Source organism: Podarcis liolepis (genome assembly GCF_965112155.1).
Source record: "Podarcis liolepis genome assembly, chromosome: 6".
Lineage (NCBI taxonomy): Eukaryota > Metazoa > Chordata > Lepidosauria > Squamata > Lacertidae > Podarcis > Podarcis liolepis.
In genome coordinates, this window is record NC_139559.1 from 87,804,908 (window position 1) to 87,818,997 (window position 14,090).

Consider the following 14,090-nt stretch of genomic DNA (forward strand, 5'->3'; position numbering starts at 1 on the left):
TATGCAGCAGCAGAATGGGAATTCCAGTGCCCAGTGTGGGAGGGAAGGCATGGGGGGGGAAGAAGAGTTCCCTGTATTATGAATCACCCTCCTCATTTTATTCAGAATTTGTTTAGCCCAGAGGCCCTATGTGAAGGCTATGTTTTTTTTAAAAAAAATCTTCCTGCATGCCTCTCAAAATGTTTTAACCATCTCAAAGTGTTTTTAACCAAATGATGTAAGAACTATGGATTTCTTCACCAGTTTTTTCACACTCCGATTTAACACAGACACAACCCTAAGAAAAATGCATCTTTCCTCCCTGGTCCTTTTATATGGACTACTTCTTCCTATAACAGCTTTCCTTTCTTATCCTTCTCCTTTCTATTCCCTGTAATAGAGACAGGAAATGCTAACATTTTATCACTTTTCAGGCCCTTTTCATTTAGAAGAGGGTGCCCTCCTTTCCTTCTGGAGCTGGTCTAAACAAAAGGCTCTAGCTTGGTAGGTGGATTGGGCTGGCAAGCCAGGAGGCAGAGCAGGGCTGGGTGGGGTATAGCCCTGAGGCCCATCTGAAAGCGGCCTAATGCCCACTGGTGGTCCAGCTCCACTCTTGAGAAACATTGTCACACATGCCAAACTCTCCCTCATTCACCAATACCCCCTGAAGTATTAAACCAGCAAAGCCTAAAGCGGTGAGGGGTGGGGGGCTACTGTTCAAATGGAAAGCTCTTATCACACTGAGGTGGCTGCTATTCAGACAAGCAGTCGGATCTCATTGATTCAATTCATTTGAGATACAAAGAAGTGGGAGGCCGTGAGGGTTAGCCAAGGTAAGGATTCCTTAACCAGCGTTGTTCCTTTCAAGTTTACTTAACGTCAGGACTAGATAAAGTCCCGGGTTCTTTTTTTTTTAAAAAAAAAAAAAGAGTCTCTCTTTCCTTCCCAAACTGTTCTCGTCGTCATTGCAGAATCAATGGCACAAGCAGAACAAACGCATTCGAACAAGGAAGAAGAGTGAAGAGCGTGTTCAGTATCTTCCCTGAGACACCCTTGAGGCAGGAAGCCCGCCTGCTTAGTCCTCGCAAGAGTTCGGTTCCAAATGAAACAATTAGGTTTACTTACCCTAAGCACCCTCCACAAGGGAGGGAGGGAGAGCACATAGACACCCAGTCCAAAATTAGCACTTTTGAACACAACCAACCAGGAGGGATGGGATTGGAGATGTAGGACATCTTGGCCTGGGTTTGTGAAGGAACTGTACACCCCTTTCCCCACAACCGCACAACTGCACCTCCAATAGCAGAGCCATCCCACTCCCAGCCTCCCCATAACTGTAATGTCCTGCTCCCTGACTTTCCTCTCCAGCCAATTCATTGTGGCTCACCCTCAGCCAGCCGCCCTTCCCATCCCATGGGAGGGAAGAAGAGGGGGCTGCTTCAGCATCTCATGCCTCCGCTTTCCAACTTTCTATCCCAAGCAGGAATTGCGGTTGGACTGCTTCTTCCTTCTCCCTTTTTCTGTCTAGGGAGGAGTGGAAGGACTTCACCTTCCCAACATGGGAAGAGGCACAGCGGAGGAGAGGAGTGGGCCCCTGTGTGGCCCCCCCTAACCTGATTTCCACACTCCTTCGCCCACCCACATGCCCAACCTCCATGCCCCCCACCTGTGTGATCTCTGTGGCTGCTCCTTCCCTCATCCGAACACCCAATTTCCAATTTCCAATGGCAATATATCATAATATTGTGATGTTTTAACTGCTGATATATTACAGTGTTGAAAATCAGACATTGCACAGCCCTGGTCCACACTTACTAACATACTTTCAGTTCTACTTTGTGGTGTGGCAGTGTGGGTGTGGGTAAAAGTTGAAGCAGTTGTCTCCGTAAGCCCCTTCCAAATTCAAACTGAATATTTCGAAGCTACACCTGCACACTACAAATTTGGCGGTGTGTGTCAGTCAAATCACCATACACATCAATGAATGCACATCAAAAACAAAGTATATGAGCTCTATTTGACTTCTCCCCTCCCCTCAGCCCTGTTTCTGTGTTAATTTCAGTACCGGACATTTTCTGCACCTAACGGCTGCACACAGATATGGAGACAGGAAAGCTGGGATTTGCTGCCTGAGATGGCTCTTTCAATTCGTTAAAAATGCCAAGTCCCAACTAATTTAATCATGTTCCACCTGGCAACATGAACTGGCTCTACCATTAGGCTGAGTAAGGAGGTTGCCTCAGGCAGCAGACACTGAGGGGAAGGGACCCGTCAGAGCAACCTATGCTACAAAGCCTGTCCTGCACCCACTAAGCTAGCAAGTTGCCTTCATGTGCTGTGGAAGGCACTGCCATTGCCTGTGCAAAATTCGACAGCTAGGTTGCTCACTGGGGAAAGATGGTTTGAGCATATTACATGGATCCTGGCTGCCAGTTTGTTTCCAGGCCCCATTCAAAGTGCTGTTTTTTACCGTATTTTTTGCACCATAACACTCACTTTTTTCCTCCTAGAAGTAAGGGGAAATGTCTGTGCGTGTTATGGAGCGAATGCCTGCAGGTGGCGGGGGGGATCTGCTGCAGTCGTGAGCAGAGGATCCATGGTTCCCCTTCCTTCCCTCCTCCGTGGTTACAAAGCATGGATCCACATGGATCCTCAGGATTTTTGCATTGGGCTACTCCAAATTCACTGTCAGATCACATGTCTGTAGCCACAGCATGAACCACAAAAATCATATACCCACTATTTCGTTTAGAATATTTTTTTTCTTGTTTTCCTCCTCTAAAAACTACGTGCGAGTTATGGTCTGGTGCGTGTTATAGAGCGGAAAATACGGTACCTATAAAGCCTTGAACAACTCAGGACCTCAAGCACCAACTCTCCCCATTTGAACCAATCTGAAGCCTGCAATCATCATCTGTGTATGCCTCCTCCACGAGAGGTCCATAGGGCGGCAACATGAAAATATGCCTTTTCTGCAGTGGCTCCCCACTTGTGGAATGCTCTCCCCAGGGAGGCTCCCCTGGCACCTTCATTGCATATCTTCTGGCACCAGGCAAAAAAAGGTAAGAGGTACAGTTCAAAACACCAGGTGCATAAAAGGCAATGTTCTCCCTTCTATGTATTTGTACAGCTCCCGACACAAATAAGTCTTCATTTCTTTCTTGGGCTACCACAGTGCAAGCCTCTGCTGTTAACAGAATTAGTTCCATGGCTCCCATGAAAGTATAATGAGACTTAGATGCTTAATTTTAGCTAGATCATGATATCATTTTAAAGAGAACATCAACACAAAGCTCAACAGCAGAGCTTAAGAAGGTTGGACATAAGACAAAGGTTGGACACTAGAGGAAAAAAGAGTGCAGCCAGGAAGCATTTGGTTTCTGTATATAGCTAAATCTGTAACCAAAAAAATTTAAAAAAATTAAAAATCACTATGTATTTTAAGTGACAGGCAGAAACAACAACAAAGGTGTCAGAAGTGAAATCCAACCTAAGAATTTATAAAGAAAATAAAGAATGTAGTATTGTGGTGGGATACAGAAAGAAAGGAAAAGAAAGGAAAAACCTGTTCCTCCTCAAAATATCTGTTAACTTTGCAGCAGATATAATTGTACAGAATGAGAGCAGAAGATATTTGTAGTGTGAACCAGTATACTGGTGGTGAGCGTGAGAGAGCAATAGACTATTCCTTAACAGTTAAAGAACTGGTCAATGCTGCCTATAAATATTTTTAGTATGTTTTACTGTATAGGAAAAAATAGTATCTTAAGGCTGAAAACATGAATAAAGTGTACACATTTTAACCACTTAAACATGGATGGGGTAAGCAATTAAATGAAATTAAATAGACATAATCAGGATTTCAAAACTCAAGATTATCTTCAGGTTTCCTCAAATTCTAAACTCTGAACTCAGATCCTCATGTTTAAAAACTGTACATTTGTTTCCATATTATTAATATAGTCTTGTAGTGCAACAATTCCATTTTCCTTTTGGAAAGTTTAACAGATTTTTCCTTTAAAAAACACTAGGGAAGATCATTATATCCCAAAACTGATCTTGGAAAGCAAAATTAAATAATAAAGACAGTTCACAAGAAGGAATGAATGAGGCATCAAAACTGGGTAATGATCCTGTACATCAGAGAAAGAAACCTATGCTAAATGACAGACTGAAGTCTAATTTTTAACACCTACTATGCAATTAAAGGACACCAGCTCTCATTCTTTCTCAGAAATTCTGATTATGCAGATAGTTGACTTTTAAACTCCACACTCACCATGCTCTACAAAACAATCCCCAAGTTAAAATTACAATAACTCTGAAATCTGTCACATTTTGCAAATAAAATATTAAATAGTCAATTAATCACTATAAGCTGGCCTCACAATTCAATTCTTCATTACGCAACAGTACTCGCTTCCTGCCAAAAAAGTACATATTCAATCCAGAGAAACATGTAAACAAAATTTGTTTCCCTCCCATTACTTCAAAATTAAATCTTGTCTTCTATCTTCTTTTTAAATCAACATGCTCAGATTTCATACATCTCAATGTATTATACCTCAAGCTTACATAAAAAGCACCCATAAATCCTTTCCTTTAAAATAAATTGAAACATCAGCAGACAAGGGGGATCTCTTTGGCCAGTAAAGATGACCTCTTTTTACAACAAGTTTATAGACACTTTAGGTTTGTTCCGGCAATGTTAACACTGTGAAATATTAGCCGCACTGTTGCGAGGGATGGTGGTAAAGTCTCCAGCAGACTCTGGAGTCACTTAAATCAAGTAGCAGAAAAGTGAATGCCCATTTCAGAACACTGGAACACCAGGAGTGAAAAGAGATGAACAAAAAACACAGAGACACCAAGTAGAAGCTGCAAATGATTTCAGCAGAGTGAGATTTTGATCTATCAGTACATTTCCCCTTTCAATCTTTGTTGGAAGAAGATTCTGACAGAATCAGTTGTATTACTCTCCTCTGTTGCACTGCTTCTTTCCTTTCTGACCGGCAGCTTATGGAATTTCTTCCCCCAAAATAATTGCATCTACTTATTTAGCATGACAGTTTGGTTTTAAATTACAAAACGTATAGTAAACCCATAACCAGAGATTTTGCCATGGGGCACTGGCATTATGAATGCACGAGGAGGGAACTATCCTTTCACACAGAAAATAATTTCAATAAGCTAAATATTGTTAAAATATTAAAAAGTGCCCAGATGCCTGTCAAACAATCCAGGAGAAGGTTTACTTTGAATTAAGCAACGGCATAGAATGTATCCAGCATGCAAATGTCAGCCTGGAATATTCCTGAGGCCAGAACCCACAACCCCCACCCCATGGGCTGCATTGCTTTATGCTGAAAGTGCTAAAGAGCGCAACCGCAACCACTCACACCTCGAATCTCAATGCTATGGATATAGGTGTGTGAACGCATGGTTCTCTGGGTATACCCAGCAGGAGTAAGCCTGGTTAAAACACACAAACACTTCTAACAGCACAACAATAAGCATTAAGAAAAAGAAAACCCTACATATGACTTGTTTTTTGTATGCAACCTCGCACACAGTGCATCGGAGTGGCAGGTCAGGTGGACAATTTACAATCTACAATCAACATGCAGTCCGTCCCTATCTCCCCAAACACTACTGAACAGCCAGCATTATTATAAAACTGAGAATTATAGGATTTCTCCCCCTCCCCCGCTTCCTGTTCCCGTGTATGCAGAGATGATTTTTGAAAACGTAATGACAAAAATGCAAAAGTATCAGGTAGAAACGGAGAGAGAAATTCAACACAAAATTTACTATTCCGAAGACTCCAGGCATCTCCCTATTTGGCAATGATCCATTCAAATGTTCCCCATTTGTACGTGCAAAAATGTCTTAGCAAGAATAAGTCTAAGAGATATTTCAACTACAGGTGCTGATTATGCAAGGTTCAAATGGTACAGAGATTATAACAATGACATGCAAATAGTATGCAAATTAGTTGCACCCCTCCAGCTGACAATATTTCTAATGTGGCCCTCTGTGCTGAACAAGCTGCTGCTCACTGGTTGTGCCAGTAATACAACCAGAATTAGCCCACTGGTAGTGAAAGTCGGATTTTCTCACCTTCCTCCAAATCCCAGCCTCTCCAAATATTAGACTGGGAAGAGGGGTTCTAAAGAGGTTCAGTTTTCACTAACCATCTGCTACCACTTCATAAGCACTTCAATTTCAGATCAGGGCAGAAATCAATTAAGAAGATTGCCACACAAGAGACAAAAAATCCCAAATAAGAGAATATGAAAACAGGGGGCAATGTAAAGTATTTTTTTTAAGAGAGAGAGAAAACACATAGAGTAACAGAAAAAGATTAGAAGATTCAGATGTTCTTGTTATTAAACTTATATATTCAAGCAGCATTACATCGCATTATAGAAAGACCTCAGAGACCCCTTTACATTATATTATAAGAGCCACATAATGAATGGCTTCTAAAGAAGGTCAGCATTCGGCTTCGCAGCCTTAAGGGCTTTAGAGGCTTGAATGCCAATGCTAGGTGCTTTGTCTAGGTTACAAGCTGCACAAACAAGATTTAACAAAGGACCTCCTTAGTCATCTTATATAGATTGCTGGAGTCAAATAATCCCATTTCACTCAGCTGTTCACACGATGAAACATAGTCACCCATAGTTTAAAGGCACATAGACATTTTCTGAAAGCTGCTTTCCCTTTTATGCATCACTTTTCAATGTATATCAAGTGAGTTTGCAATCATATTTGTTGTCACTTTCATTCATGTCATACCCCTTACTTATATGATTGAGATCTGAATTACTGACTGTTACATCCTTGTTAGGAAAAAAGCGGGGGGGGGGGAGGCGTGTGGAGTAGTAGATAGTTTGCAACGCACATCAGACGACTCAAGAGCTGAAACTCAGCAGTGGCCTTCCCAGCTACCTTTTCCTGTGGGCTAAGGTGTAAGTCAGGATTTCCCCTTCCGAAGACCATTTGAAAATTGAAATAAATAAGTGTTGCATGTCACTGAACACTCTTCTCTGAGCATCTGCTGTTTAAGATCACCCTTGATTGATGGCAGCTATTTTTAATTGTTGCTTTTAAAATTTAAATGCCCCCCTGAGACATTTTATAAGTGTATTAGTGCACGGCAGGAGGCCTGCGAAGTGGGAAACACAGACCGAATCAACAACCTCATGCCATTAGCACCTTTGTAACCAAAAAAACCACTGTTTGATATAAAAGTAACAAGATCCTTAAACAGCCAACAATCTCATATCTATAGGTGTGTGTGTGTGTGTGTGTGTGTGTACACACCCACACACCCCTCTTTGAGTGTCTATGTGTGCATCACCTGGACTGAATGTATGCCAAATGAAGGCTTTTCCGTGTGTTTTCCACATTAGGAGCCATGTATTTCCCAGTAGCTCTTAAAATCTTAAGGCAAATATTCCCTTTAAAAAAACGATTTAAGTATTGCAGCTGAATTAATCCAGTTCTGGATTGTTTTCAACTAATGTAATATTTAAGAAAGTAATGAGGCATATAGTGCCCGGAAAAAAATATTCCCTGAATTGTAGGCACACAAATGACTTCATTGTGCTATTTAGACATTTATATGATAGAAAAATGCATTCTCCGAAGAATAAAACAATAGCTGCTTTCCCCTTTAAATAAAATATTTAAACCAAAACAAGTTTTCTTTTGTTTGTTTTTTTAGAAATACATGAAATGTGAAAGGCAGCAAAACAGGAAAAAGGTGCAAGACGATACGTTTCTCCTTACCTGTTTTTTCTTTGATTTCACACAAAACATTAAAAAGTGCTGGCTTCATTCTGTGGCAGTTTAAAGCATGTTTTCTGCAACAAGATCAAAATAGTTTATATTTAGAGTGTGCCACAGAGGCCTTAAAAAAAGATGTTTTAGGCAGAAATATTGAAGGTTAAGACATCACTGAAAATTATGCAAGGGTGAAAAACAGCTTACAGTTTTAAATTGACGGGACACCAGTTTGGTGATTGTCCAACGCATATGGCAATACAAATACCACTTGCTTAGGGAACTGTCTGATAGCAGCATTTCAGTAGCTTTCATATACCATGTTTACTGGCCAAGCTATGAGTAGGTCAATGATAGGAGTATGTATAAGCCATTCATAAGTCCAATGAAGATCTTTTTTCAGATATTATTATTATTATTACACTCAATTTATTAATCACCTTCTGAACCACCATCTCGTGGCAGTGTAGAGAACGTTGTTATTTTATTCACCCATGTGGTTCAATTCATTGTGCAGATGCCACAGTATAAACAAGGTGCTTCAACACGGAAAGCCGATGTACAGAAATTTTAGCCACTGAGTTGAAAAGAGCACAGAAATGCAGTAATGCACTGCCAGGAGAAAGCACACATGCTATGAGGAGGGAAGGGAAATAATTACTTCCATGCTCTTATTACCTTTATGCTCTACTTGCTTATTTGAAGGTGTTAGAATCAGTCGGTTTCCCAAAAGAAATCTCATAAACACTCCGATACATGAATCAGAATGACAAAAAAACCTTGCTAATTTAGCATTTGCACAAGTGGTCAGAATGAGAATGGATCTTTCTGAGTCTCCTCTTTTCTTGGAGGTCCAGCAAGTTGCTGTTTATAAGGCTGATCAGTTTCATGTCCTAGCAGGTGCTCAGATTGTTTATGTCTAAGAAATAGAATTTCTTAAATATTAGAAACAATCACTATGTAAAGATTTGTTGTCATGTACAAAAGGACTAATTTCATCCAGCATCTGTTGCAAAATGGGTTTTTGAATGAAGCTTACATAAGTCTGTGAGTGTTTTGGTGCCTCAGGCAGAAAAATCTAAGGAAGCCCCCTCCTTCCACTGATTAATATGGAACACAACTCACTAGGAAAGTCTCCTTCACAAGGCATGTGAAGACTTTGGACAGCTCCTGTCATTTTAAGGGATCTGCCCCTTAAATGGCACCCCATATCACTGCCTAAGGTTCCTGCCTCTCTTCTTCTCACAGTTGGGCTCCCTCTGTATGAGCATCTGGTACACAAAACCTTCTTTCTGCCTCCAAAATATTTTTTGGCCAAGCACAAAGATGGGTAAAAGGACACTGAAAAGATCACAGCCACATTTTCACAGCCTTGCCATCACCACAACATCTCTACAGTTCCTTATAAAGAGATATATAATTAAAAACCATAGGAAAAACTGAAATGCACAAACTGATTTCTACGGCTGCATTACTAAAGGGACCCGCCAGCAGAGCGGCTAAAGGAGTGTGTAAAGAGTAACTGGCTATAAAAAGAATCCTTACATTTGTATTGATTTCCAATTTAATTAGTGCAGTATCTTTACACACAAAAAACATTTCACCAAACATAAACTTAAACTTTCAGAAGCAGCTTCTTTCCCCTTTGTCTAACGGCAATACTGGGAAGCATCATTCAACAGAAACTATTCCTCATCAAGGCCAAGTGCTTTACGAAAAGCGTTTTATACAACTGGCATTTTTCATTCTAGGTGTTTTCTTGTTTTTTTAAGGCCTTTTGGATTAAGTACCAAGATAGCAGCTGCAAAGCTATTTAGTAATGTGTGTAGCTTTTGAGGGACACACGGACGCTGCCTACTCCAGTCGAGTAGGCAGAGAATGAAAATCTCTGTGGCAAGTGCAAGATACAAAATGCAGGTGAAGATTTTTTCAGGTAATAAAATTCTAGTGGTCACTGGGCAACTTTTTCTTCTTTTGTTTTGCTATTTTTCCTTCTTGTCCATTCTTCTCTTCTGTAAATCCATGTATTCCTTTCCAACTTCAATAATGATTTTGTAGATTTATGTTAAGAGTGTTGTGCAGCATTCCAGGCTATTTAACTGGCATGTTTCTTTTTAAGAAGCATTGTATTTTAAATTTCCAATGTGCACACAATATTGACCAATGAGACCATTTAATCATCCAAATAAAAAATATTATATATTTCAAAATTTGTGTAACAATAATTATTATTATTATTATTTTAAAATACTACGCCCTGCCCCAAAATTCAGCTGTGTGAGGCACAAAATGGTGTGTTGGCTTCTGTGATAAAATCAACAATTGAAACATACTTGTTATGGGTAAGTGTAGATTGCCAAATGTTCCAATATGTGTTATTAATGATATATACTCATGTGCAATTGTCACACACATACATAGATTTCATGCCATTTCCAACATGGAAAGCACGATCTGTGAATGAAATCTGTATGTTCATATGTGAAGCGGCATTTAGTGGCTAGACTCTACGAGCCTCTGTACTCAGCTAATATGTTCAACTCATTATTTTAGCAACAAAAAACTTGTTTGTGTCTTTACACACAAACAAATGGCTACAAGGCTCCAGTTGCAGCACAACATTCACCAATACAAGAGGGCAGGAAAATGTGCCCTTTTCGTACACAGGGGCCACAATCCTCGAAGCATCATCTATGAATAAACCTTCCCATTTAAATGGAATTAAGTGAGTTTAACTTCCTTGGATTGCGGTTAAAGAACGGTAGTGGCAATGAACTCGGAGTAACCAAGTTTGCAGTACAGCAAACAAGGCCTTTTATGGCTGCTCCTTTTCTCTAATTCAAAAACAGAGTTCAGGTCACCAGATCCCTTCAAAACAGATCTATAAAACTAAGGTTTAAAAAGTTTAAAAGGTCTTCCAGATAATTTTTGGTGTGACGTTCACCGATATGTTCCATTCAGTGCCCCACTCAGCAGACAGGAATGGAGGAGCCGAACATTTAAGACCCTAAATATCCCAAAGCTCAGCTAAGAGGAGGGCAAGATTTCGGTCTTTTAGCCAAAGAAAGTGGCTGCTCCAGCCTTTCAGCTCTTGAGGTGTCACAAAACACAGATGGGAAGGTGCAGCTGCACAAGGCGACCAAAGGAGCCAATTCAGCCCTACCTAACTTAGAAGAAAAAAAGAAAAAAAAGAGCAGAAGAGCAGCAGCCTTCTCTCTCTAAACATTTTCACGTACCCGCACGCCACTAGAAATCACACCTATATACTGTACACTTAAATATGCCATTCTGGCATGTTGCTCCACAGAAGACACCCAGTCGGGATGTTGTTTTTCCTGGAGAGCTATACTTTTTGTTTGCTGCACAGAGAGAGCTCGGCTGCGAGTCAGGGTTTTAAAGGACCAGGATCCTGCCGCGGAAAGAAATGTGGTGCGATAATAATAACGATGATGATCATAATGATAATGGGATGTTGTTTTTCCTGGAGAGCTATACTTTTTGTTTGCTGCACTGAGAGAGAGAGCTCGGCTGCGAGTCAGGCTTTTAGAGGACCAGGATCCTGCCGCGAAAAGAAATGTGGTGCAATAATAATAATAATAAGGACGATTATAATGATAATGGTGGCGACGAGAGGGGGGAGGAAGGGAGAGAGGGCTCACCTGGCCTGCGCCTCGTCCAAACTCTGGTCGGTGATGGTCATGATCTGCTGCAAAATGTCCCCGATGTCTTGCTTGCGGCCGCCCTCGCCTTCGGCGCCCCCGGCCCCGTCCTGCATGTGCTGGGACAGGCCCGGGTGGCCGGCCATGCCCACGCCGGCGTGCGAGTGCATCAGACGGGGCTGGTCATCCATCGCGCCCCGCTCCCGAGAGGCGCGGCCGGCGGCCCCTGCCTGCCCGCCCGCCCGCCTGCCTTCGCCCCCTTCTCGGCGAAGGGGACCCCCCGAGCAACCGCTCGGCTTCTCCGCTTCTTTTGCGGGCGGGGGAAAGAAAGAGCGCTGTTCTCCGGCGGCGGTGCCCGCGGAGCCGCCTTCCGGAAGCGGCGGCGGCTGAAGCGGCTGAGGCGAGCCCTCCTCCCGGGCGCCCTGGAGCCGGAGGCCGGTCCGGCTGCCTCGCCTCCCGCCGACGGAGCCTCCGCGTGAGGAGAAAGGAAGCGCGGAGAAAGTTTCCCTCACGGACGCTCCTCTCTCTCTCTCTCTCGGACGACGACGACGCCGGTCGCGCGCCTCCCCGCCTTCTCCGCGCCTCAGCCGGGCGAACTCGCAGGAGCCCCGCCGCCAACGCCGCCGCCGCCTACCGCTTTTGTTTCAGGCTCCGGCTCCGGACTCCGCCAACTGACACGGGGAAGGCGCCGCCAGGCGAGCGAGGGAAGGAGGGAGGGAGGGAGCCGGGAGGGGGAGGAGCCACGGGAGGAGCCACAGGGGGAAGGCCCGCCCGCCGAGCCCTCATTGGCCGGCGGACGAAAGCGGCGGCGCCTCCCACCGCTCGCTTCGGCGTCGCAGGCCCCGCCCACCCGCTTACTTGTCACTCAGCGAGCTCAGAGGTGGGCCCCGCGCGCGCGGGAGGCGCCGGCCCTTAAAGAGGCAAGCGGGGGAAGGCGCCGCGAGAGGGAGGGAGCGTGGGCGGGGCCAAGGCGCTGCCCGGGCTGGGCTGCTGCCGCCGCCGCGCGGCCCCTGGACAGGGGCAGAGCGCAGATGGAGATGCAGGAGCATTAAAAGTTTTAATGTGGTATCTTAATCTTTTAAATTGTGTTTTAATCAACTTGTTTTTATTATTGGTTGTTAGCCGCCCTGAGCTGGGGAGGGTGGGGTATAAATAAAAAAATATTATTATTATTATAGCCCCTTCCAGGTTGCAGAGTGTTTGAGGACCAGGACATTCTCAGGGAAACCAAAATACTTGTTTGCAAAGCTATTGTACAGTGGTACCTCGGGTTAAGTACTTAATTCGTTCCGGAGGTCCATACTTAACCTGAAACTGTTCTTAACCTGAAGCACCACTTTAGCTAATGGGGCCTCCTGCTGCCACTGTGCTGCCAGAGCACGATTTCTGTTCTCATCCTGAAGCAAAGTTCTTAACCTGAAGCACTTTTTCTGGGTTAGCGGAGTCTGTAACCTGAAGCGTATGTAAGCCGAGGTACCACTGTACTACCAACTTTGTTGCCGTCGCCGCTGCTGCTCCTGCTGCTGTTTCTCTCATTGTCCAGTTTGAGCTGCCACACCAACTGCCCCCACCATCAAACCCGGAAACGCAACTCTTAGCCCAGGTGGTCCAAATGCAACCACTGAAGAAGGAGGAGAGGGCGCCGTAGACCCAGGACCAGGTCCACAGACAACGCTTCCTCCAGATGATATAGAAACTGACAACACCCCAATTATTGTTGGATGTATCCTGGCTCTTTTAGTTGTGCTTGCTCTAGTTGCTGTATTTTGGAAATACTGATCTTCCATGGAAACTGAAGAACCTGAAGCTCCTACTAGCCCTGCTGAATTTGACGTGTCAGAATTGGAACCCAAAGGTTCCCAATTGGAGTAGCCTTCTGCAGTAAAGCTGTGCTCCAGCACCCTTCCAGCTGATCGTTATTTCCTAACAGTTCTCATTTGGAACTGTTACTCTACAACTGGAAATGAGAACTGAAGGAAGAACTATGTGGAAAGCCAAAGCAATTTTCATTAAAAACTGGCCATCCAGGTTATTCAGCTACTTGAAGCATGAAGCAGTATTGGGCCCCAACAAAACTCTCCATTTGCTCTTTCTTTTGCAAACTGGGTTCCAACTTCCCTTGAAGAATGTCTCTTAAGTGACTCAATCAAAAAAAAACTTTACTGTATGCTTATGAAATACGGACTACTCATAAACGCCACCTCCAACTCCTCGAAAGATGATGAAAGGAACAATAAGTTGGGTTGCTCTGATATCCTCTCTCCTTTGCAAACCCATCTGCAGGCTGCAAAAGTAAGGGTCAATATCAGAGTAGGCATGAAATACAGTACAGTGGTACCTCAGATTACATACACTTCAGGTTACATACACTTCAGGTTACAGACTCCACTAACCCAGAAATAGTACCTCGGGTTAAGAACTTTGCTTCACGATGAGAACAGAAATCGTGTAGCAGCGGCGCAGCAGCAGCAGGAGGCCTCATAAGCTAAAGTGGTGCTTCAGGTTAAGAACAGTTTCAGGTTAAGAACGGACCTCCGGAACAAATTAAGTACTTAACCCAAGGTACCACTGTACTGTATGCTTGTGAAACATGGACCACTTATAAACGCCATCTCCAACTCTTCAAAAGAGTCCATCAATGGTGTCTCCGAAAAATTTTAAACA

General features: G+C 43.4%; 1 protein-coding gene across 5 annotated transcripts in view; it reads right to left on the bottom strand.

The window, feature by feature from the left end:
- PBX1 (PBX homeobox 1) overlaps nucleotides 1-12,108 on the bottom strand; it is a 220,071-nt gene extending 207,963 nt beyond the window's left edge. For 2 of the 5 annotated variants that reach the window (XM_083506827.1, XM_083506831.1), the window contains exons 1-2: nucleotides 11,427-12,106; nucleotides 7,774-7,847 (exon numbers count right to left, since the gene is read on the bottom strand). In XM_083506827.1, coding sequence (XP_083362953.1) covers nucleotides 7,774-7,847; nucleotides 11,427-11,617 — 265 coding nt within the window. In that variant the 5' untranslated portion in view covers nucleotides 11,618-12,106. Of the gene's footprint in view, nucleotides 1-7,773; nucleotides 7,848-11,426 lie in introns of all 5 variants that reach the window. The other 3 variants (XM_083506829.1, XM_083506830.1, XM_083506828.1) reach the window with 3 other exon arrangements.
- Nucleotides 12,109-14,090: the final 1,982 nt, after the last annotated feature.